Genomic DNA, 23,317 nt, shown 5'->3' with positions numbered 1-23,317 from the left:
TGTCAGAGTATCTTGTAGTGTTTGCTAACAAACACACACCCACACAAACACCACATAAGAAGCCCACCAGAACTACACCTTTGGGCTTTCATTAACACTAATAATTCTGTATGACTTCAGGAGAGTCACCTGAACACGTACTCCACCTCAAACACTGTGAGCTTTGTTAATAACACCACAGCTGGTGAACTATAAACCCTGGGTGTCTGTACCTGACTTGCAAGACTAAGGCAGAGTTTGCTTCTTGTCACTTTCCATGTAAAAATAAGCAAATTCAAACACCACAAGTATGGACACATCCATGACACTGGCAGCCATTTGTAGATAATTAAACCAGCTGAAGAAAAATACTTGTGATTCAAAAGCCCCTGAGATCAGCAGGAAATATATCCAGTGAGTATTCATGGGACAGGCATTCCTGAAATCAAGTGGTTCTTTACAGCCTTGAGCCCTACACATTTCTGTGTACCAGAGGCCTCTGGTTGTTACAAGACTTGAATCCTGTAGCAGTTTGATTTTCAACAGGACTGTAACAGTGTCATTTGGCAGCTGTAAGAGCCAGGGGTTTGAGAATTCTTCATGGAACTGTTACTATGAGTCTGACACTTGCATCTGTTATTCCTGGTTTTCTCAGGCACCAAAATTGAGCAGAGGGTCCTTATTTAAACACTAATTAATGCAGCAGTATCTAAGAGAACATTTGTTTCACCAACCTTTGTATTATTACAGGGTAACAGTTTTGCACTGATAACCCGAATGGCATAGACGATGTAAGGTGTGACTATTTCTTCTATGCTAACGACACCTACACCAAGTCATATCAGCAAAAGCAATAAAAATATTTGCATACTATTGGATAATTGTGTACATCCCCTGAAATTCAGATTGAAAGAACACATTTCTGCAGTTGATTATATGAAATGAATTATCTCTGCCAAACTCGCAAAGTATTAAATAAAAAAGGTATATAAGGAGTCCCACTAGAAAACTTCTGTGATTACTTCTGTACCATCTACTTATTAAGGTATCCAATTTAGGTGATATTCAGATTATGCACATCAATGGCTACTATGAAATCAATGCAATTAGGTACGGCTGGGTCAGGGTTAGTGTCCCAGCATCAAGTACATCAAGTTAAATTATATTAATTTCCCCAAAACACTAAGAAATAGGCTTCAAAATTTAAAATAGTTATACACATCAGAAAGTTATTATTAAGAATAAATAGAAGCTGTACCATCCCGATCTGCCATGCTGTCAAAGAAAAGCCAGGCGGAGTCATCCCTCCCGTATTTCACAAAAGCGACGTAGTGGCTCGTTTCTATGCAGAGAACAGCAAACAACTCCATCTTCTGGTACGGGATGCAGCCGTGCCGCCAGTCCCAGTCCGGCAGATCCTTCGGGAGTGACAACGGATTGAATTTATGGCTCTGTCTCTTGGGATGAAGATGAACCTACAATTGAAGCGATATTTCAGAAAAGAAAAACCACCCCATCAGATTGTTTCAGTGGCAGACAAAGCTAAAAAGAACATTACTGCTGAGCTGAAGATTAATGGCATTAGAGAAGGAGCTGCAGTAACAGTAGCAGACTAAATGCTGCTTCTGTTTTTTCCCCACCAGTACAGTTCAATATTACCCAGAAAATTCAAATCTAAGGTTGGAAGGGAAGAGAGATACAATGCAACGATTCTCTACTATGCTCAGACTTGAAGACAAGCCGTGACTACGACAGCTTCACACAAGGTACCAAACAGCTCTCAGAATTAAGCTGTTCTACATCACGAATTTATCAATTCAAACAAGGTAGCATGTATGCAAAATGAGGACTTAAAGCAGGTGAAAAGAAACAGATTCCAAGCTGCCTGTGCTTACTGCTTCTCCAGTATTCAGTCCTGGTGTAGAGTGACAAAGAACAACTTACTTGTGTATTGCATGTTTTGCAGAACTGCTTGATCTTCCCAGCAGAAATATCGGTATCTTCATAACATTCTCTGCACTCGTACATAGCGAGTCCTCCACAGATCCGGCACTGCCTGGGGGCTGCGTAGCGAAAGAAGGGATTACTCTCCAATTTGGGAAGGCTTTTTTGTTTTATTAAGATGAGGGAAATGAAAAGGAGGGAGGATTACTACTTCCAACGGAGAAAAACGCTAAAAAAGCTGAAACCAGGTTGCCAATCAAAGCAGATTGTACCACTGTGTTTAACTTCCTCCCTTTGACAATGTGAAGAGAAAAAGGGTTGGAGTGCTAAGTTGCAAAAGAGAAAATGATAAAAACTGTTTTATCAACTGCATGAACAAGTAAAACCAGGCTCGTATATCGAGTTAGTTCTCTCTCATCATATTGGTAGAGCCAGCTTACACTGATAGCTAGCAAAAACTGATGGTCATGACAGTTTCAGAGATTATTTTTGTAATCAATATTAGCAGTTTTATTAATTCTTATCTCAAAATTAAAATCAGGTGTGTTTTCTTAGGTCATGCAATATAAAAAAAATCAGTGGCTGGCAAACGTCAGCAATTTAGGTCACAAGAAAAGTGATAGATTTATAGTTGAAAAACACACCATCACCACACGCTGCAGGTTTCCCTCCCGATCTCGGGTTCTCTTTAGTTTGATAAACTAATAGCAAAAAGCTTTGAAACATGCAGCACAAATTGATGAAGACTAATGAAACGGAGTCAGTGTTGTAAATACCTCTTAACCCATCTTGGTGCTACACTCTGCTTTTAAAATTTCCTACCTGTCATATTAATGATTGTTTTGCTGCTAATAACTCCATTTTAATAACATTGTCTTGAAATAAGAAGTGTAGTTGTACAGATATTCAAGAATTGAATTAAATACGTATAATCAAGCAAGTTATTCTGAATCACAGTATTCTAGCCAGTACGTTTTCCTTTCTCCTCAGCCTGAGCATCTCAAACTACCTTGTTAAATACTTTACTTCAAAACACAAACGACAAGTAAACCATAAACACAGACCTATCAGGAATACTTATTTTAGCCACTCTCAACAATTCTTTTATTACACAACACAGTGGTCTATACTTACTATCTTCAAGTAAGTCTGTTATATTTAATTCCAAGGATGGAAAAATTTTGTTGAACATTTTGAAGTCTTTTCCGAACCGAGGCATCTGGATAATCAAGCAAGAGGGTGCCTGGGTAAAATGCCAGAAGATAGTGTCATGAGCTAGAGACAAAAAATTATCTAAATGTACAGACATACTTCTAATGCTATAAACAAGAAGAAGGAGGGGGGGGGTCAAGAAGAAGGAAGGGGGGGGGCCAAGAAGAAAGAAGGGGGGGGGCCAAGAAGAAAGAAGGGGGGGGGGGGCCAAGAAGAAGGAGGGGGGGGGGGCCAAGAAGAAGGAGGGGGGGGGGGGCCAAGAAGAAGGAGGGGGGGGGGGCCAAGAAGAAGGAGGGGGGGGGGGGGCCAAGAAGAAGGAGGGGGGGGGGGGGCCAAGAAGAAGGAGGGGGGGGGGGGCCAAGAAGAAGGAGGGGGGGGGGGGGGCCAAGAAGAAGGAGGGGGGGGGGGGCCAAGAAGAAGGAGGGGGGGGGGGGCCAAGAAGAAGGAGGGGGGGGGGGGCCAAGAAGAAGGAGGGGGGGGGGGCCAAGAAGAAGGAGGGGGGCGGGGGCCAAGAAGAAGGAGGGGGGCGGGGGCCAAGAAGAAGGAGGGGGGCGGGGGCCAAGAAAAAGGAGGGGGGCGGGGGCCAAGAAAAAGGAGGGGGGCGGGGGCCAAGAAGAAGGAGGGGGGGCGGGGGCCAAGAAGAAGGAGGGGGGCGGGGGCCAAGAAGAAGGAGGGGGGCGGGGGCCAAGAAGAAGGAGGGGGGCGGGGGCCAAGAAGAAGGAGGGGGGCGGGGGCCAAGAAGAAGGAGGGGGGCGGGGGCCAAGAAGAAGGAGGGGGGCGGGGGCCAAGAAGAAGGAAGGGGGGGGGGGGGGGGCCAAGAAGAAGGAAGGGGGGGGGGGGGGGGCCAAGAAGAAGGAAGGGGGGGGGGGGGCCAAGAAGAAGGAAGGGGGGGGGGGGGGGCCAAGAAGAAGGAAGGGGGGGGGGGGGGGCCAAGAAGAAGGAAGGGGGGGGGGGGGGCCAAGAAGAAGGAAGGGGGGGGGGGGGGGCCAAGAAGAAGGAAGGGGGGGGGGTGGGGCCAAGAAGAAGGAAAGGGGGGGGGGGGGGGGAGGTAGGGGGGGAGGGCGGGGGGGGCCAAGAAGAAGGAAGGGCGGGGGGGGGGCAAGAAGAGGGAAGGGGGGGGGGGGGGGCAAGAAGAGGGAAGGGGGGGGGGGGGGCAAGAAGAGGGAAGTGGGGGGGGGGGGCAAGAAGAGGGAAGTGGGGGGGGGGGGGGGGCAAGAAGGGGGAAGGGGGGGGCAAGAAGGGGGAAGGGGGGGGGGCAAGAAGGGGGAAGGGGGGGGGGCAAGAAGGGGGAAGGGGGGGGGGCAAGAAGGGGGAAGGGGGGGGGGGGGCCAAGAAGAGGGAAGGGGGGGGGGGGGGCCAAGAAGAGGGAAGGGGGGGGGGGGGGCCAAGAAGAGGGAAGGGGGGGGGGGGCCAAGAAGAGGGAAGGGGGGGGGGGGGGGCAAGAAGAAGGAGGGGGGGGGGGGGGGGGGGGCAAGAAGAAGGAGGGGGGGGGGGGGGGCCAAGAAGAAGGAGGGGGGGGGGGGGGCCAAGAAGAAGGAGGGGGGGGGGGGCCAAGAAGAAGGAGGGGGGGGGGGCCAAGAAGAAGGAGGGGGGGGGGGGGTGGGGCCAAGAAGAAGGAAGGGGGGGGGGGGGGGCCAAGAAGAAGGAGGAGGGGGGGGGGGGGGGGGGGAGGCGGGGGGGGGCCAAGAAGAAGGAAGGGCGGGGGGGGGGGCAAGAAGAGGGAAGGTGGGGGGGGGGGGGAACAGAAGAGGGAAGGGGGGGGGGGCAAGAAGAGGGAAGGGGGGGGGGGGGGGCAAGAAGAGGGAAGGGGGGGGGGGCCCAAGAAGAGGGAAGGAGGGGGGGGGGGGGGGGCAAGAAGAGGGAAGGGGGGGGGGGGGGGGGGCAAGAAGAGGGAAGGGGGGGGGGGGTGGCCAAGAAGAGGGAAGGGGGGGGGGGGGGGGGGGCAAGAAGAGGGAAGGGGGGGGGGGGCAAGAAGAGGGAAGGGGGGGGGCAAGAAGAGGGAAGGGGGGGGGGGGCAAGAAGAGGGAAGGGGGGGGGGGGGGCAAGAAGGAGGGAAGGGGGGGGGGGGGCAAGAAGAGGGAAGGGGGGGGGGGGCAAGAAGAGGGAAGGGGGGGGGGGGTGGCCAAGAAGAGGGAAGGGGGGGGGGGGTGGCCAAGAAGAGGGAAGGGGGGGGGGGGTGGCCAAGAAGAGGGAAGGGGGGGGGGGGGGGGGGGTGGCCAAGAAGAGGGAAGGGGGGGGGGGGGGCCAAGAAGAAGGAAAGGGGGGGGGGGGGGGCCAAGAAGAAGGAAAGGGGGGGGGGGGGCAAGAAGAAGGAAGGGGGGGGGGGGGGGGGGGTCAAGAGCTGTCACCAACCTCTGCAAACTTCAAGTTGCTGTTGATGAACGACCACTCCAGTAACTGCTGAATCGTTGGGACTCCAACTTTCTCATTTTTGTCCATAAATATCTGATAGAAGTAACAGTCTTGTACTTTCTGGCCTGCAGATCTAAAAACAGATTTGAAAAAGAGAAAAAAAAGATTCTGAAGCTCTACTATGACAAGGACAATAACATCTCCCAGAAAGTAGTCTACACAGCGTCCTGTCTGCATGGAAATACATAGTGCTTTAAAAGAAATAAAGCCAGCAACAAGAACAAAATACTTTAGATGACAGGCAATCAAGTATTAAGTATTGACTGATTTTAGAACAAACCTATTGAATAAACAAAAGCAGTATAAGTTTCAGAGTATGTTTCAAAAACATACCTTTGCATACGTTGAAAGTGGAACAAGAGGCTTTTCCTTGACTCCTTTCAGCTGTGATTTCTGCCACAGCAGCACACCTGTTAACTGCCAAAAACTACACACACATTCTCACCTGAAAATCTATTCTAATTATAACAATATTGTTATAATTATAGTATTGTACCTCTGCTGTTTCACCAGAATAATACATTAGCCAGAGGAGTTTCTCTGCACGTTGTCTTTCATGGAATTAAAGCAAGCTGGTAACAGCTGTGAGGGTCTTAAGATGGAAAGCTGTTCTCTGAACATTTTTCTGTATAGACTCAATAAATGCTTTAAGTTACTAGTTGTTGTGTTTTGGTTTGGTTGGTTTTGTTTGTTAAACCTAACACTAGATTACAAACATAAACCTTTGCAGCCTTTGCAACATGGGACCAGTGGGCCAAAACCCACCTACCAGAAAGGTAGGAAATTGTGTCCAATTAGTCAATATCACTTTATTATATAGAATCTGGTTAGAAATATGGATCAGGAGTCAAAGGTGGCCTCCGGTCTATCTCAATTTGAAAGGCGGCAGATACTCCCTCCTCATCAGCCTCTACACACAGATAAGCTCAACAAAGAAAAAAGATTCACCTGATTTTCAGCAGTGGCTCAACTCTTAGAATATGGTGAAATAAAATATTCAAAAATTCTTCTGGATCTGAGGAGGGAGGGAAAAAAAAAGTCTTGTTAGTATGCAAAACCAGGTACATTATTCAAGACTGATTTTAGATTAAAGTTTTCAAAATAGGAAAAAAGAGAGTCATTTTTACAGCTTTATTAACATACTAAGATTATGACAAACTATGAACATTCTCATGACACAAACCTCTATTTATTCCTTTGGCGTCAAATGGCCCTAATAAAAGACAGGCTCGACATGGAAACAAAGCTTTCCAGTCAAGATCAAAAAGATGCTCTGTATTTCACAGGACAACTTCTCCAGAAGGAATCAAAGCTTTCACAAGAAGCCACTGAAGTGCAGAGAAGCGGTGAGGAGTAGTGACAGTAACGCTTCCAGAAACCCCCCCCAATAGTACAAAGTTCATCTAAACTAGAGGCAGAGCTCTCTAATCAAGAATGCAGCCACCACTCGCTTCCCAGAAGTCTTTTCTCCCCCAACACTGAGACTTTTCTGATATATTTCTCCTCCTGCCACTAACTGCAATAAATACTGGGTTTCAGCATTTACAAAGAAAGCAGTGTTCTCCCAAACAAAACCAAAACAGCTACATAATACAATGCTAATTAATCTTTATATGCAGCAGAAGATCAAAAGGTTGGGAATTGATTTTTTCCAACATGACTTACACACTTTATTTCCTAAAATACTACATAACCATGGTGACAGTGAAATGTTGCAGTGGAGAGATTATTCATCAGGGCCCAAGGTGACATTCTGAGAGAGGACAAAGATCCCAGCCTTATCACAGTCTCAGTGTCTGAGGAGGAGCCTCGGATCTCGCCCAGCTGCTAGCAGGGAGTTGCACAGGAAGGCAACAAAAGAAATCCCATCAGTGCCAGAGGGTTAGGGCAGAAACTGGTCACCTTGGGCTCCTTACAGACCCAAGGAAGCGTAAAATACCTTTTTACAACCCAATGGTCACTCAAATCTCTGGTAGAGATATCACTGCTGCAGAGAAATATTTGTGTGTTTAGTGTAATTACACAGCAAGGTGTTTCAGCTCCTTCCTATTACGATTCTTGCAAACCTCAAAGAACGGAAAACTTCCCCATTACCTTTTTCCTCTGAAGTGAATCCTGATGCAGCCTCAACTTTTTCAAGTATTTTCCTCAGTTTCATTATTTTTGTAGCACATACATATCCATATCTAAGATAAATGGGTTTAATAAGCTATTAGCTATGTTGTGATCAAATCAGAGAAACAGAAAGACTCCTGAATGCTGAAATACCTGCTCTCATATACTCATTAAACTGTGTACAGTATTTCTTCAAATCTATGTATTGACTCCTCACATTCAACCTGACTTCCAGTTTAATCCACTATGAACTTAGTGCAGAACTCCATGTTCCTGCATAACTTTGAAGAACTCTTTTTAAACATTAACTGACCGTGATAACCATTTTCTGATTTGTCAGTCAATTACATTTGATTTGGTTTCACTCTAGTTTGCACTGCTTAACAAATCATTTTCAGAATGGCAGATAATAAATGCACGGTGGGAGTTGTTAACAACAAAAATTTCAATATTTGAGAAAAAGACCCAGAACTGTAGTGCTGACCTAAGCAGCTGGAGCTTTGAGCATTCAGTCTGTTCCTCTAAAACTTCACAAAAAGTGCAAAGGAAGTTTTAAGCCAAATACACCTCTTGTCAAGAACAGCAGCATTAAAAACATGCAAATACAAATGCTGTGAACAAACCTAACTTGCGTCCACCTACACTTCTGTATCCATACCTATATGCATTTTACAACAGCTTTATACTGATCGCATTTCCAAATACAGACTAGTGAAAACATTTTATCACCAAACAATATTTCCAGTTAGCACTGACTGAATTTAGCTAAAGAACAAGAAAAAATAGTCATTAAAAAATGAAGAGACTGGCAGCAGCAGCTAGCCAAGCTTTTCAGAGAGGAATCATAAACAGCAGGATCTAGGATGAAGTTTATATTCACGTCTTTACTTACATTCTGAGAGGATTCACAATCTCTGTGCGCAACAGCTCCTGAGTCTCGCTATAATACTCTACGTCATTCTTTTCTTTAGGTCTGAGTAACACAGTGTCCAAAACAGAGCTAAAAGAAAACAGGCTACAAAATAAAAAAGCAAAGGTTGGTTTGATTCTGGAAGATACAACCATTTAGATGCCTGAGCAACGTAAGACAAACCAAGCAAAGCCACATAAACAATTAAAGAACTAAACAAACTCAAGAAGATCTAATGATGGACAGAGGACAACACAGCTGTACTAAACGATAAAGTCCGCTCTAACGCAGATCCTTTCTGCAGCGGGGTACAAAACCAGTTGCAGATAAGTTTTAAGAGATATTTCCCTCCTTCCACCCCACACTGTGTACTCTTTAATCCTTAAGCATTTACAGCCAAAAAGAGTGGAGATATGTGAGGGTCAGGACCAGTTGGGTACAATTAGCACTTCACATGATGCAGCAAAAGCTGCAGAACTTGTTCAAATCGTGCGAGCAGCGTGAGGCGTTGGATCACGGTGCAGCGATACGGACGTTACAACACACACCACATGTGCCGCGTTTCTAGCGCGGGATGACACTATAGAAATTATGAACTTACCAGAATAAGGTGGAGTCTAAGTAACAGGAGTTGTAATGCCCCTGGATACCTTTCTTCTTTCCAATCATTGTCTCTAAACCTTCTTTTTCCATTTTCGGAGGAGTGTTTTCTTCTACCACTTCACTTAAGTAACCTCCGAAGGCTGAAAGGGTTTTTTTTAAAAGACACTTTAAAGCCTCAAATTTGATCCCCCTTCAGATGTTCCTGTTAAACTTTTACAGTGAAGTTGCTGCTTTAGCACAAGCATTCCTCCTCTCGACTAAAATAGCATTTTACTATAGCCCGGACTCACTGTCTTCCCGAGAGTGACCCAGGCCTTACATTGCACTGACAATGCATGTCAGAGTGCTCCCGAAAGCAGCACTGAATTAATTATAGTGCTCACTATAAATGCCACTATCTTACAAGTATCCAACAGTTCTTCCTTTGCTGTTCTCCCAGGCAATACAACACGACCCAATAAATCAAAAATATTTGAAGTTGAAAATGAAAAAAATAAAGAGTTTTTCACCACTAACTTCCACTATAAAACACACATGCTTTTCTATGTTAATATTTAGAAAAAATAATTTTATACTATAGAAAAAAACCCTGTCTTGATTTCTGATAGTGCAATCACATATTGCTGAAGCTGCAAGTATTTTCAGCAGGATTGCTTTACAATTTCTAAAGTAAAAAAATGTACAGCATAACAAAAAAACCCACCTTAATTCTATGAAATGTCTATAAATATATGAACGTTTTCTTTGTTTAAATCATAAAAAATAATACTTGTTGTTCTGTACAGACTGATCTTCTAATCATTAACCTCACTTCAATTACACCTGTACAGATTTTCAAGTGTTCAATACAAAGAACACATTGCAGAAATAAATGAAACCAAAGCCCAGGTGGGTTCCCAGCTGATAAATAAGTAAGCAGCAGAAGCTCGGTACCTAGAGAGTTGCAGCGTTCAATCTGGTTGGAAACGGGCTGTAACGAGGCAAACCTGGAATCTGGCCTGCAGCTTTTGAGTTTAACAAAAAGCGCTTTCTTCGGAGCACAAGTGAAGTAGCGAGTTCCTTTAAACGTTCCGTCCGTACAACCCGCACATTCATCTTCCTGAAAATTCAAGTGAGAACTCACTATTTTTCTTATTTCTAGAATTCTGCAATAAGACATCTGGTAAAATATCTATCTATAAGTCACCCTTAAGGTACTCTGAAGCTTGGCGTACAAGGTTCCTGCATTTTTGTATTCAAAGCTTCAGCTGACATGTTCTTTAACTGGATTTATTGAGGAAATTAAGAGTCACACTTCTTTTCCTTCATGCTTAAGCTTTCACCCCATCCAAAATAAAACAAAAATTCCATCAGAAGCAGCTTGGGGGAAGCACGAATTAAAGCCAGGCAACATCAGGAATTTAACTAAGCAATTAGTCACTCCAGATTCCTTCTGTAATTAGAAAGAGCACACCTGCACTACCCAGCACCTTTTAAAACTCAATTAAAATCACTAAACGTTGCGTAGGGTGAATAGGTCCAGTGTGACTGTGACTTGCACGAGAAAAACGTGCAGAGCACAGAGTGTACAGAGACAACACAAACTAGGTATGAAAAATAGCAAGTCCTTTTTATCCTTGAAAACAAGATTGAAGGTATATAGTCTGCTTACTAACAGCTCCTGGGGTTTAATGCAGAATTGCAAGACGCTCAAGTCCAAGAGCCCAGTTTAACATGAGGCACCCCAAGGTGCAGCCTCAGAAAGCCCGTGGCAAACTACAGCTTGAGCTTCACCCAACAAACCCACAAGCATCAGGACTTGTTCTAACAGCTGAAATTCCAGCCACATTCTCACCTACTTTGCTAAAGATGTTTGTTGTTTTGCATAATTGTACACTGTTTTATCTGAAATTTTATTGAACATGATCCCAAAGTAAATAACCCTATCTCCTTAATTGCGTACATGTTAATTTAACTGATAACCAGTCACAGCCTTGGCAGCAGCTGCCACTGAGTAAGTGTCAGTACATAATATCAATTCATGTTTGCAGCAACTGTGAGTTTACAAAGGGCCCACATGAACACATAAAGCACACGGCTGTCAAATCCACAATATCACTACCATCAGTTATCAAAACCACTGTTGCAACTCTGACACTGCCTGTCTGCTGGTATGCAAAACCCCAAAAAACTGATATTCAATAAAGACTCTTAACAGCCAAGGCGTTTTATGCAAATCTGCATTTTGAATAACCTTTAAATATCAAGACAAATTAAACAGTATTCCCTGAAAATAAAACAAACAGTTTTATATGAGACCTTGGTACTTATTTTTAAAATGTTCTTTAAGCTTCAATGATTGTTTGCTGCTACCCTTAGGTACAGTCATGCTGAATAAAGCTAAATGGAAAGTTAAATGTATTCACAAGGTGTTAACGTCTATATCTTATTATATGCAGTTTCTCAGAGATGCAAAAATAACTACAAATAGCGCTGAGCCAGAAACTGTTTTTTTGACCAACAATGTTGCTTCAACATGCAATGAACTGGTCATTCTACAGTCAGCTTTTTCAATTAAAATCTCCATTATGTAAGCAAAGTGCATTCCTTCAAAGTAAGTAAGCAACCAGCCCTACAAATTCAATTACCCACAGTGTCAGAAAGGCATCTCAGAGCCTGCCAACAGCAGCCACAAAGTCAGAATTTAGCTATGAGGAGATGACACGACAACCTGCGTGGACATGTTCGTCCAGGCTGCTTTTGCAAAGTATACAGGCACCAGACACAAAACTAGTGACATGTAACTAATATTAATACAGGCTACAACTTATATTTACCAGTTCCAGTCCAGCTAATACTTCATTTACTCCAGGTGGCTGGCCAATCCAGCGGATCACTCCATAGAAAGGAGGATTTTCTTTAACTTCAGCCAAGGAACCTGCTTCAAGACCATGGCAGTTCCCGACGGGGCCTGGGGCTGAAGGGCTCTCCTGGTTAGCTGTAGGATTTACGTCACCGATGACTGACTGAACGGATAAAGAGAGAGGACTATGTGTCATAGTACCATTAGTACTTGACGCTTTTGTCAAGCTAAAAGGGAGGGAGTGAAATCTGTTTTCTGTAGACACAGAGTTCGTTAAAGGTGGCTGCAGCGGTGGTGAAGAATGCCCAAATCCAGGAGATGAATCACTAAGTGATTTTGCAGGGTCTTCAGCAACTGTTAAAATAAAAAACGAGATGTTAGTAAATGTTAGGGGTTTTTTCCCATCTTACAAAAGGAAAGACTCTGCTATCAAACCAAGGAAGTGTATCTGCAACCACATCTGATCTAAGAGGGTGCTGTGTAGAAAGCACTAATAGCTGGGAATACATAAAGAAGATGTTTGTCACTTGGCAACACTGGAGACAGAACTGGCTGAGGAGACCCTGCTGTAGCTACCACAACCAGCAGAAACCAACAGCACGGAGAAAGGAGATGTTTGCCAGAAACTACAGGAAGGTTCAGACTGAAAATCTTTCTTTTTCTCACCCCACATAAGAACTTATCTTTGAATACAAGTGAACAAGGATTACGACTGTGATGGGCAAAACTGGGAAGAACTCATTGGTCAGTGTGACTGAGGGATTTGGTTCACAGCTTATACAGAATGAGTGACTGCTTGCAGACATGATTTGCAAATGGAAATGTATTTATCTCCCTGCCTCTATCATAATATACTTTGGTTCTAACATAAGGAACATAAGGAATAGAAGTTAAATAAAATGATTTAGATGTCATGACTAATGCAGTGCTGATATACAGGATCACAACTGCACAAGTGTTCTGTATCATCTCTCACATCTCTACATGGTCTCTAATACATAATTTGTTTTCACAGAGAAAAGCCTCTTCATCACCTCTTCTCTCAACACTGTTTTATTAACTGAAGTTAATGCCCCAAACATTTGTTTTCAAAATCGGTTAATCCTTTATTCCATAGTCCTTTCTAGGTAGGTTATTTACCTTGTTAATTTTAAATATCATAATAAACTGATTTTTAAACAGACCTCCAAGCTGTTGGAACAACAGCTGGTAGGCAAACAAGAACAATCTTAACCCATTTTTCTTTCACTATTCATGGAATTCAGGTGCTACTACTGCTACAGGTTTCCATTGTAAATTAACATTATTAGTTTAGTATTTACCCCTTCAGTCTCTAAGCCAGCCGGCCACACTTCAGAAAAGTTAACCAGAGGAAAAAAAAAGAGCTGGAAGCAAATCCAGATACACTGATCCTTTGGGTATGCGCACCCAGACTTGTAAGAACCCAGAGAGAGGTTTTCCAGAAATAACTTCAGAAAACACTAAAAAACCCAGGTATGCTTAGCCATATTATATTTCCCCCCTTACTTCCAGACTGATTAGCTGGCATGGCAGAACATTACAGTTCCCTTAGATCTACAACATCAGCTACAAAAACACAGGCAAAATGAAATTATATACTTGGCTACAAGGAATATCTTCATATTGTCCTTCTAAGTCTCAGTTTTTATTTTGCCTGCAAGACATTCACGTTCCCACAGAGCTGCACACACGTTGCCAAGAACGTAACCTCCTACGTGCAGAATAAAACAACAAGTCTGTCAATTAAGGCAGAGGATATTTTCATGGGGGTTCCAAGATGCTTTTTATGATACAGTACACCTTCCACTAAGAAAACACAATCCAACTGTTTGAAATTTAAACTCATACTTGTTTTATTTGAAGAACATCAGTACTCTGTAGTTTTGGTTTGCTTTTCAAATCAAGTGTATGCCTATATGGAAAACCATCGTCTCTCTTTACCTTCATCAATATACCATGGGGGTTTTGTTTTCGTTTGAGGCTGAGAGTCAACTGATGAGCCATTTAACGTGTAGAAAACTTCAGATCTGTTTCTGTTTCCAGGTTCAGAGGTAGATCCTGGAAAACAACATGTTTTACTGGAAAAGAGTAATCTCTATTAACAAAAGCTATTATTTCATAGTGTTCATTTGTTACTATACTTTGAAGAAGACATAAGTGCCTTTCCACAAAGCCACAAACTCCCCCATTAAAGTTCTGAGCTTGCAACAAGGAGGTGGATTATCCCAAAGCAACTTAGTCCTCCAAGCTGAAATTTCAAACCACCAACCTGAAAAGAAGGCAGAAAATACCCCTCAAGTGCAAATTTTTCATTACTATAAATTATGGATATAAGAAATCATATGAGATAGAGTGTAAAGGTAGTATTTTTGCTTTTTAAAGAGAAAAAAAAATCAGAGTAGGCAAATGAATTATAGATCCAGTTCCACACAGCTACAACTTGTGCTGATGTACAAGCACAGTTACTTCAGAGCAGATAGTCTCTGCCAGCACCCAGTGCCAGGCAGAATGAAAGCTTACAAGATATTCTGTCATTACAATGCTACAACCCAAAATAGCCACCAGTAAACTCAAAAGTTGTGATTTCTTCCTTAAAAAAAAAAAAAAATATTCCCCTTCCAGGTTTTATTCCCTGGAAGGATTTTCAGAGCTGGCAAAAATCAGAGTCAAAAGCTTATATTTCAATTCTGGTTTTGAATCAGAGCAAAATTAACACATTCATTATTAAGCAGATCTGCTCCTGGGCTAAAAAACTTGGAAGTCTCTAGTCTTGCAGAAGGAAGAAAACAGCAAACAAAATTATTTTTAAAAAAATAACAAAAAAACCAAAACCAAATTACAAATAAACAAGAAACCCACATACACCACACTTTCAGAAAAACCTGAACTAGTTATACAAGACAACTAGGTAATATGCTCTTGAATTTTTGCTAAACCTCTAACTGTTTTTCATGATAGTGAGGGGTTTTGGAGCAGTATTAAGATGTCTACCATCTTTATTATGACTACATAAATTCATATTCATACTCTACTTCAGAGAAATTTACCTTGATATGTAGCTGAGACAATAGATGCTGTGACAGAAAATGCAAGGCAACACTTTTTCCCAAGCAACAGAAATGTGTAATCTTACAGAGGCAAAGAAAAATCACTCCCCACACGTACCTGTGGCCTTTGGCTTACTGTGATTGAACAGGCTTTTGTCAGCGCCGCCTCTCGAGGTGTAGGCCAGCTTGGGAGGTCTCCTGTCCTGTGACACAGTCTCTAAGACATAGCATATGAAGAGAATATTAGCTTCCCTTTCTGTGCCACAGAGAAGTTCAAACCTAACCGAACCAAGGTCTGGCATTGTCGGTTTTAAAACTGAGCGGAGTCAAACACTGTTTGGCACTTAACCAACATTTTATGTCTACAGGATTTGCTTCTATCACATCAGCAATTATTAGGTTGGTGCAAAAAAGGAATCGTGGTTTTTGCATTGTTGAAATCTGCCATTTGATATTGGAATACATTCTTAAATAAATATGGCAACGTTATACATCATTTCAGTGCACTTCTCTCACTTTATGGTTTTTAGCTACTGACTTGTAAATGTTGTTTTCTACCAACACATCTACAACAAATCCTCTTTTCCCAAAGATGGAGAAGTCTCCATGAATTCTCCACAGGAGAGAGGAGAATTCACACAAAAACATGCATCTCAATTAAAACTAAACCAACAAGCACGAGGTGAAGATAAGCTGGCCAAACTGGAGGCTGCACACGCATTAGTACCTGTCTGCAGACAGAGCACAAACACTAATTTTACATCAAACTTCTTTCTTTCTCCAGAACCAGGAGACTGTAGTGGTGATGAGTTACCATTATACAGTGAATTACTACATGTATGAATTTTTATGCAGTCTTGCTATGAATTTTCAAGTATTTACCCACAGAACACACAGACACTGCTATCAATACATTTCAAGCACAGAAAGAACAGCTTTCTCGCCCAAGACCTTTAAACTCCTGGAGTAAACTGAACAACACTCAATAAAAAGATTCCCACTACAGACGCTCACATATTCATGAATACAGTACCATTGTATAGTACTGTAAATACTACAAAATTGGCATGAACTTTGTTCAATATTAAACCTCTTCTACTAGTGAGACTGTCACCAGAAGAGGAGGAAACTGAAGGGAAGTATAACACAGAAGGTCAAAGTAATTCAAGCAAATTTAGGATATTAATTCCACAGTATTGCCTCAATCACATAACCGTGCCTAGGCTGAGATGGTCTCAGAGCCTGCCTTCTGGTTAAGAAAGCAGAACATACCTGGAATAACATCATTGATATGCAAAAGGAGTGTACTTTCAACACTTGCAAAACTGCACAGCTGGATTCCATTGTATCTTCCATCCCAGTTTCCAATAGGATTATCCTAAAAATAGAAAGACATGTTACATGTATCCCAAGAGAAGATTTAACATCGTACAGAATAGACATATGTATTTAGGAAAGTAAAAAGTAGGAATATGAAAGGTTTGACAACATCTACTTCTTCCTGTAACAAACTTTACCTTTAGCACAGTCAAACATTACTCTTTAAAGACAAGCCCAAACTTAAACTGTTCTTTTGTGAAATATTTCCTATTTTAACCAGCATTCCCCTACTAAAATCCATGATTTATAGACAAGTTACAACAGGTGCAGTGCATTGTTAAGCAACAGCTGGTGCAATCAAGAAAATGGAAGCACCTGGCCTACAAAACCAGCACACCCTTTAACTACTGAAAATTTGAAAGCTGTTCATTTAAAAAAATTCAAGTTGCTAGAAATAATCTTTAATTACAAGCTTCACATTTTCTTGAAAGATCAACTTTTGTACTTAAGACTCAGTACTTTTAAGGTAGAATAAAAAACAAACTAAGGTTACATAAAAAAAACTTTAAAAAATAGCTAACAAAAAAAAAAAGACATACAGTCATACAGTCTACTTTTTAAAAGGCAGAACAAAGCCAGTCTCACTTAAAAAAAAAATAAAAAGAAAACAAAAAAACCACTCAGTTCTATTACTTCAAGACTGACATCTAACATTGCAAGTAGCTCAGTGGAGGCTCCTCAAGGTAACCAGAGTATTTCTCCTGAACCGTTTTGCATCCAATAGGATCCTATTTACCTGATGCCAAAATACAATGACCACCAAGGGGCAACTTTGAACTCAAGTGTTTATTTCCCATTTTAGGTCAGCCTCCGCTGAAGTAGCTTGTGGATAACGTTTCTTCTTCTATATTGCATGTCATTTACTCGCTAACACACATGCAAAAGTTACTAAAGTCAGATTATTTTCTTACCATGTCCACGCCAACAACGTATCCTAAACTTTCGTTTCCTGGCAAGACATCACAGAATATAACTGTCCCATACTCTATACTCTCTCCTATCTTCAGAGAAACCCTGGAGTTGATCTCCAGAGGAGGAAGTTCTACCTGCATTGCGTCAACTGGAGCTGCATAGTCACTTTCCAGTTCATTGTCATCATCTTCCACCAGCTCCAGTTTGTCCAAAGCAACAAAAACCCCACAATCCTCATCACATCTGAAAAGCTGCTTGCCTTGGTACTGTCCATCTGTAAAACCCTGACCACGACCTTCTTCCTAAGTGTGGGAAGAAGAAGAAAAGAAGGGGAAAACAGAAAAAAAACAGTGTATTTTGTGCAAAAGCAGACTCCTACAACAGCAGCAACATAATCCAGAGAAATTACAGTAAGAATCTGGCTGATGATCTATCATTATATTGGGAGTATTCTGTTGCCAGAACTTGTGGCAAATACACACACTGTCTACCTCGGGGAAGCAAACAGCAAAATGTCATTAGATTAGAGAGTAGCTGCAGGCAGAAGCCTTTTTATTCAGAGAAGCACATTTTCTTCAGGTGCAAAACTTGCTTCCATCATCACATTTTTGCCAGATCAAGACAAGACTACATCACACTAGACATACTGCTAAGTATTCAAAAATTCCACCTACGTGCCAAATAAAGGGAGCTGATTTTCATCAGCACTTGGGCCTGGTATTCCCTCATGTTCTTAGTGGGAATTACAAAGAATTTGGGAAAAGTTTAAAGAGGAGTTTAAAAAATAGACTTCTAATGCAAGAGCAGCACTCTCCTGAACCTAGTCCTTCAAGTGCTTACGACTAACATTAATTCTGCAGACATATCTCGCTAGGAGCATACAACGGCAACATTCTCTACCTTAACTAGTTGCCATTTGACTTTTAGGGCTCTACAAAACCAGCAGCCCTAAAATCCAGGCCTGCATTTAAAGACTGTGTCCTGCCACATGCTGGGAAAACCAAAGTACTCAATAGAAACCTGAGAGTAAGACACTTGCCATGATGAGGATGTAAGTAATTAAGCTTTTTTAGGCTGGAAGAGTCAGAGTATGTACAAGTCTTTCCACCAGCCCACGCACCTCATCAGGCTTCACTAACATGTAGAATACAAGGCTGTTGTGATATGGTGTGTTCACAGGCAATTAAAAACAATACTTATGAATAGACTAAAGTTACCGAATTTTTAGGGGTAATGAACCTTCTAGAAAAATATTATTATGACTGCCTCTTTAAATAAAAGATTTTCAGCTCATCTTATGTATACGATGCTACTCATCAGCAAGAGACTTACCAGCAACTCTACTCCAAAGTATATCCCTGATAGGGACCTTTCTTGCAACAAGGGTCCTCTGAAGCGAACAACTCCAGGAAATTTATCGTCTCCTGATCTCAGCTGTACTCGAACAGGCGAGCCAATATCTATTTGGATGCCTTTAGTTAACCTGCTTTCGTTTTTAAACAGACTGTATCTTTCCTCACAGTTAGTAATGGCCAAAAGCAACTCAGCTAGTTTTTCATTTATTTCTATAACATCCTTCTCATCCACAAACAGGATCACATGAGGTTGTTCCAGAATCTTTAATACGATCGGCAGTTTCTTGCCTTTACAAGGAATATTTCTGGAGTGGCCCACAGAAGAACGGTCTTGAAAGAACTGCCCAATGCTACCTTTGGGGACTTTCAAGAGCTTCTGAGTCTGCTTGTCTACGATGCCGCATTCTTGGAGAAGCAAGTAAAATATCCGCTCTTCCCAATAGGAGGAACTTGCTTTTTCTTGACTCCATAAGCCCGAATTCATTGTGATTAAAACTTTAAAAGCTACACAGAAGTCCTCAAGAAAAATAAGCTGTTGATTTATGTGCACTGGTCTTGACAAGTTCTACTGCAGGGTCCACCCTTTGTGAAACAACACAGGATTCATTTTGCAAAGAACCAAATCCAGAGCAGAAAGCCTAGAATAAAAATGAAAAACAAGAGGCAAACTGAAATTGGGGAACTACAGCTGGTTTCAAGTAAAACAATGGAAAATAATTTCAATCTGACCAGCCCCATTCCTCCTGCAGGATAAAAATAGTTCAGCAAAATCTGAGGCAGCGAACACAGCCTGTTGACCATGGACATACCCATTTCAACTTGGTATTGCTGTGTATTTCCTTTTCTTCTCTAGTTCCTGGAAGCATGGGCCTATGGAAAACAGTGATACACATGCAGGAAACACATATAAGTGAAAGGAAATAGAAATATTAATCAAGAGCAAATATCCCACTCAAGTTTACAAACAATATTTCATGGAAGCTTTCCGCTACACATCTTTTCCTGCACTTAGCGACTACTTATTTCTGACAAAGCGTCCTGCATCTGTCACCCCGCACGGCATTTTGATTTAGTGAAGCAGAAAATCGTGCCAATGTAATAGAGCAACAGAAAATGGAAACTTTAGTAATTTATAATAGTCGTTTCTTTAAATAACAGAAATGGACAGTTCCAGTAAACAATGTATGAAAAAAGAATTGCGCCAGCATCGCAACATGCAATTCTGAAGAAAAGCCTAGAGGCTTTCCTTTTTATAATTTTAAAAGATAATCCGCTTCAACAACGTAGGAAATACATCACTTTCGTTTAATAAAAAACCCTGGAAGAAAACACCTTAGTTAAAGATCATTCTAGAAATTACAGTTCATGATCAATAAACTAAACAAGAACAATCTGAAAATACTTCATTGCACATTGTAGCGGATATACAAGTAAAATACATACACACATATGTCTATACACTGGATACATGAAGAAAGATTTGCAATAATGTAGCAGGATTTGTTCTTCTAGAGATGACAGAAAAGGGCAGCACAGAAGTTAAGAATATATATGGTCATATACATTTTTCCGTAGTAATCTGTGATGCCACAGGTGGTTTGCATTCAGCTAAAGGACAATCTCAATGACTACTTATGGATTTAACTTAAGCAAATCAAAAGCAAATACTGTTTGTCCTTGTGCCTCCTCTCGCTGCCCTATTTCTCCAGATCTTTTCTTTGATGTCACAAAATCTCTTGCTATTTCTCCTCCTTGGTTTGATCCCAGCTTCAGAGCTATCAGAAAGCAAGAGAATCCAGTAGTACTGCAATTATTTTTGTCATCTGTTATTAAACAAAAAGAGTATTTAACAAAACTCATTCCCCCAAAGAAAAGTAAGAATGACCACTGAGGACTTTAAATTTATGCAAAGTAACATCTTCCGGTCACTGGGAATTCACACGTTTGTGTGCGACGTGCTGAGCGTCCTGGTGAGGTTCTCTTCTACGAGAGAAACTCCGGTAGGCTGTCACTCTATTTGCAAATTAAATAAATATTCTTCTTCATTTTTATTTGATACCCACCAATGGGCTTTAATGTTTGCTGATGTTTAACAGAAAAAGTTTGATAGGGATTGAAATAGTAATGTTTTATATGGAAAGAGATGACAAACGCAACAGGATCTTCCTCTGGCAAGGAAACGCACTTAAATGACCTTTGGTTTTTGTAAGTCTACTCTGATATTAAAACAGAGTTCCACCCAAGCTCTGTCTAGTTTTGTCCCACTTACTTTTTCCAGATATTGTCCTGTTCCATCAGCTTTCAAGACTGATGCACTTAACTTCCTTTTTGTGAGTCATTCCACAAAGTTAACAAACCCCCAATTAATTGCAAACAAGTATCTCTGACATTACAGGGATCATGACCTTTCTTATTTCACTTTTACAAATAAGTCATTTTTATTTTAATAGGTCTGTATGGTAACAATATATGAACAGAGAAGTCTGTCCAAGAGCTTAAAAAAAGTAATTTTAAATTTTTTATTAAAATATTGTTTGTCATGTATTTTTTAAATAAGTATACCCTGTGTGCACATCCATTGCTGCAACATTATATCTTTACATGTTTACTAGTAAAGAATTCAGTGTGAAAACACGCTAACAGCTACAATTAGGTTATATAATGACAACTTTATATGGTGCACGGTCAGTCTCCCAAAGTTCTAGTCATGCACAAAGATGTTACTGAGCCACTGAACACAGTACGAAAAGGTTTTCCCCATTATGAAAACGTACATTATCGCTATATAAAATGCCTTCTTTTAAAAATGTATCGACCACTGCCTCCTGCCAAAAAACAATATATAGCTTTAAAAAACAAATCCCCTGCTTTTAGAATAATAAAAATGATAAATTAGCATTTTAACAACACAGAAAAGCTTGCTTAAAAGGACGCTAAGTTCTGGCAATATATCAGAAACGTATGTACATACAAAAGCTGAAAATCAGTTGTTTGGGGTTTTTTAGCATTTTTCCATGGAACCGATTATTCTGCCAGTAAGGCATATTTGCAACAAACGGCACATGCTTATCAGACTAAGACCAGAACAAACTATTAGATCTCAGTATGAATTAACTTGTGAATCAAACAAGTCATCATCACACCGCACAACACAACTTTGTGGATGCTTGATCATCACCACAGACAATCCAGTGTCAGGACATGTTCAACTGCAGCTTCCACTCCACAAACTACCTGAACTATCTTCATGCTCAAAGGATTTTGTAAAGCCACAGGCAAAACACAGTTATTACTGGTCTCTGTTGTCATTACAGAGACATCTCGTCACAAAAACGGTTTGCTCTGAAATACGAGCCCTTTGTTTCTACCCTGCAGTAGCCTGAGATGAACTCTCAGAGATGTCTGAGTCAGCTCTCAGGTTTCAGCACCAACACACACATCTGTAGCTCTGATCCACAGTATAAAACAAAGAGTCTAAAACAAGTTGTGCCATTTCTTATGGAACTTTCACCAAGTTTTAAACGGCTGAGATGCAAACTGATGTTGTTTGGCAGTCTGAAATCATTTTCAAGGGAAGGGTAAGTACGTAAATTTAGTTGCAGCTCAACGTACACAGAATTATATGACTGCAATACAAGACACGAGTGGAAAAAACAGAAACTGTTTCTTCAAAATAGCAGCTGAAATATTGTCTCATACAAATAAGTTCATACTCATGATTTCTAAAACAGAAATGCAGCTGAAAAACCTCAGTAAATTTCATTAGCTGCTATAAACTTGATGCAAATATTCCACATTACAGGAAGAACAGAAATCATTACCAACAATCCGAATACTCTGGCATTAGTAGATCGGGCAAGAATACACCAACACACCATCACCGCTGTTCTGCAGACAACCCCGCTGTCAACACAAGTCCTCTCGACTGAGTGAAATACACACATTCAGATTTCGAAATGAGAACCAAATTATATTTAAAACTGCTGGGTTACAGAGTGTTTAATGACAAGACCGATGTATCTGTTTACTACCTGTGAGTTACGATGTATAACGCACGTGCAAGGCACAAGGCTCGATGCAAAACTCAGTTCTTGAGAATAATTCTTTCTCTCCCGCTCCCAATCTGAGATTTTTCGCTACCCCTCCGGGCAGTTACGAGCGGGATGGGGAAGGAAAGCCCCGAAACACGGACGAGCGGGCCGCCCAGGGCTGAGCGCTGAACTATCGGAAAAGCACGGCGGGCGCAGGCCCCGCGGCCCGGCCCGGAGCCACCGCCGCCCCAAGCCCACCTGACGAGCCGCCTGACCCGCAGCGCGCGGCCCGGAGCCGGCGGGAACGGCCGGAGGGCGGCTCAGGCCAGACCGCGCAGCCGCCTCGCCCCACCGGGCATCGCCCGGCCCCCGCGGGCCCTCACTCACCTCCTCATCCCCAGCCCCGGGCCTCGGCGCCCCGCCCGCCCCTGGGGCCTCCCCGGCGGCGGCTCACGGCCCCGCGGCGCCGGGCGCAGCGGCGCTACCCGCTCCGCGCTCCCCCATCACCGTCACCACAGCTCCGCTCCGGCCGGCGCAACGCTCCCTGCCGCCCC

The 23,317-nt window shown here is 42.3% G+C and overlaps 1 protein-coding gene across 4 annotated transcripts in view; it reads right to left on the bottom strand.

The window, feature by feature from the left end:
• Positions 1-23,317, bottom strand: part of CYLD (CYLD lysine 63 deubiquitinase) — a 27,582-nt gene extending 4,265 nt beyond the window's left edge. Inside the window, exons 1-17 of one of the 4 annotated variants that reach the window (XM_065028645.1) lie at positions 23,151-23,317; positions 19,542-19,602; positions 18,710-19,370; positions 17,377-17,679; positions 16,358-16,463; positions 15,204-15,302; positions 13,980-14,096; positions 11,992-12,371; positions 10,109-10,274; positions 9,174-9,315; positions 8,555-8,677; positions 7,642-7,733; positions 6,496-6,562; positions 5,488-5,620; positions 3,058-3,166; positions 1,924-2,042; positions 1,238-1,454 (exon numbers count right to left, since the gene is read on the bottom strand). In XM_065028645.1, coding sequence (XP_064884717.1) covers positions 1,238-1,454; positions 1,924-2,042; positions 3,058-3,166; positions 5,488-5,620; positions 6,496-6,562; positions 7,642-7,733; positions 8,555-8,677; positions 9,174-9,315; positions 10,109-10,274; positions 11,992-12,371; positions 13,980-14,096; positions 15,204-15,302; positions 16,358-16,463; positions 17,377-17,679; positions 18,710-19,216 — 2,680 coding nt within the window. In that variant the 5' untranslated portion in view covers positions 19,217-19,370; positions 19,542-19,602; positions 23,151-23,317. Of the gene's footprint in view, positions 1-1,237; positions 1,455-1,923; positions 2,043-3,057; positions 3,167-5,487; positions 5,621-6,495; positions 6,563-7,641; positions 7,734-8,554; positions 8,678-9,173; positions 9,316-10,108; positions 10,275-11,991; positions 12,372-13,979; positions 14,097-15,203; positions 15,303-16,357; positions 16,464-17,376; positions 17,680-18,709; positions 19,371-19,541; positions 23,117-23,150 lie in introns of those variants that run through there. The other 3 variants (XM_065028643.1, XM_065028647.1, XM_065028646.1) reach the window with 3 other exon arrangements.

Source organism: Columba livia, chromosome 13 (assembly GCF_036013475.1).
Source record: "Columba livia isolate bColLiv1 breed racing homer chromosome 13, bColLiv1.pat.W.v2, whole genome shotgun sequence".
Lineage (NCBI taxonomy): Eukaryota > Metazoa > Chordata > Aves > Columbiformes > Columbidae > Columba > Columba livia.
This window is presented reverse-complemented; position numbering and strand designations above follow the sequence as displayed.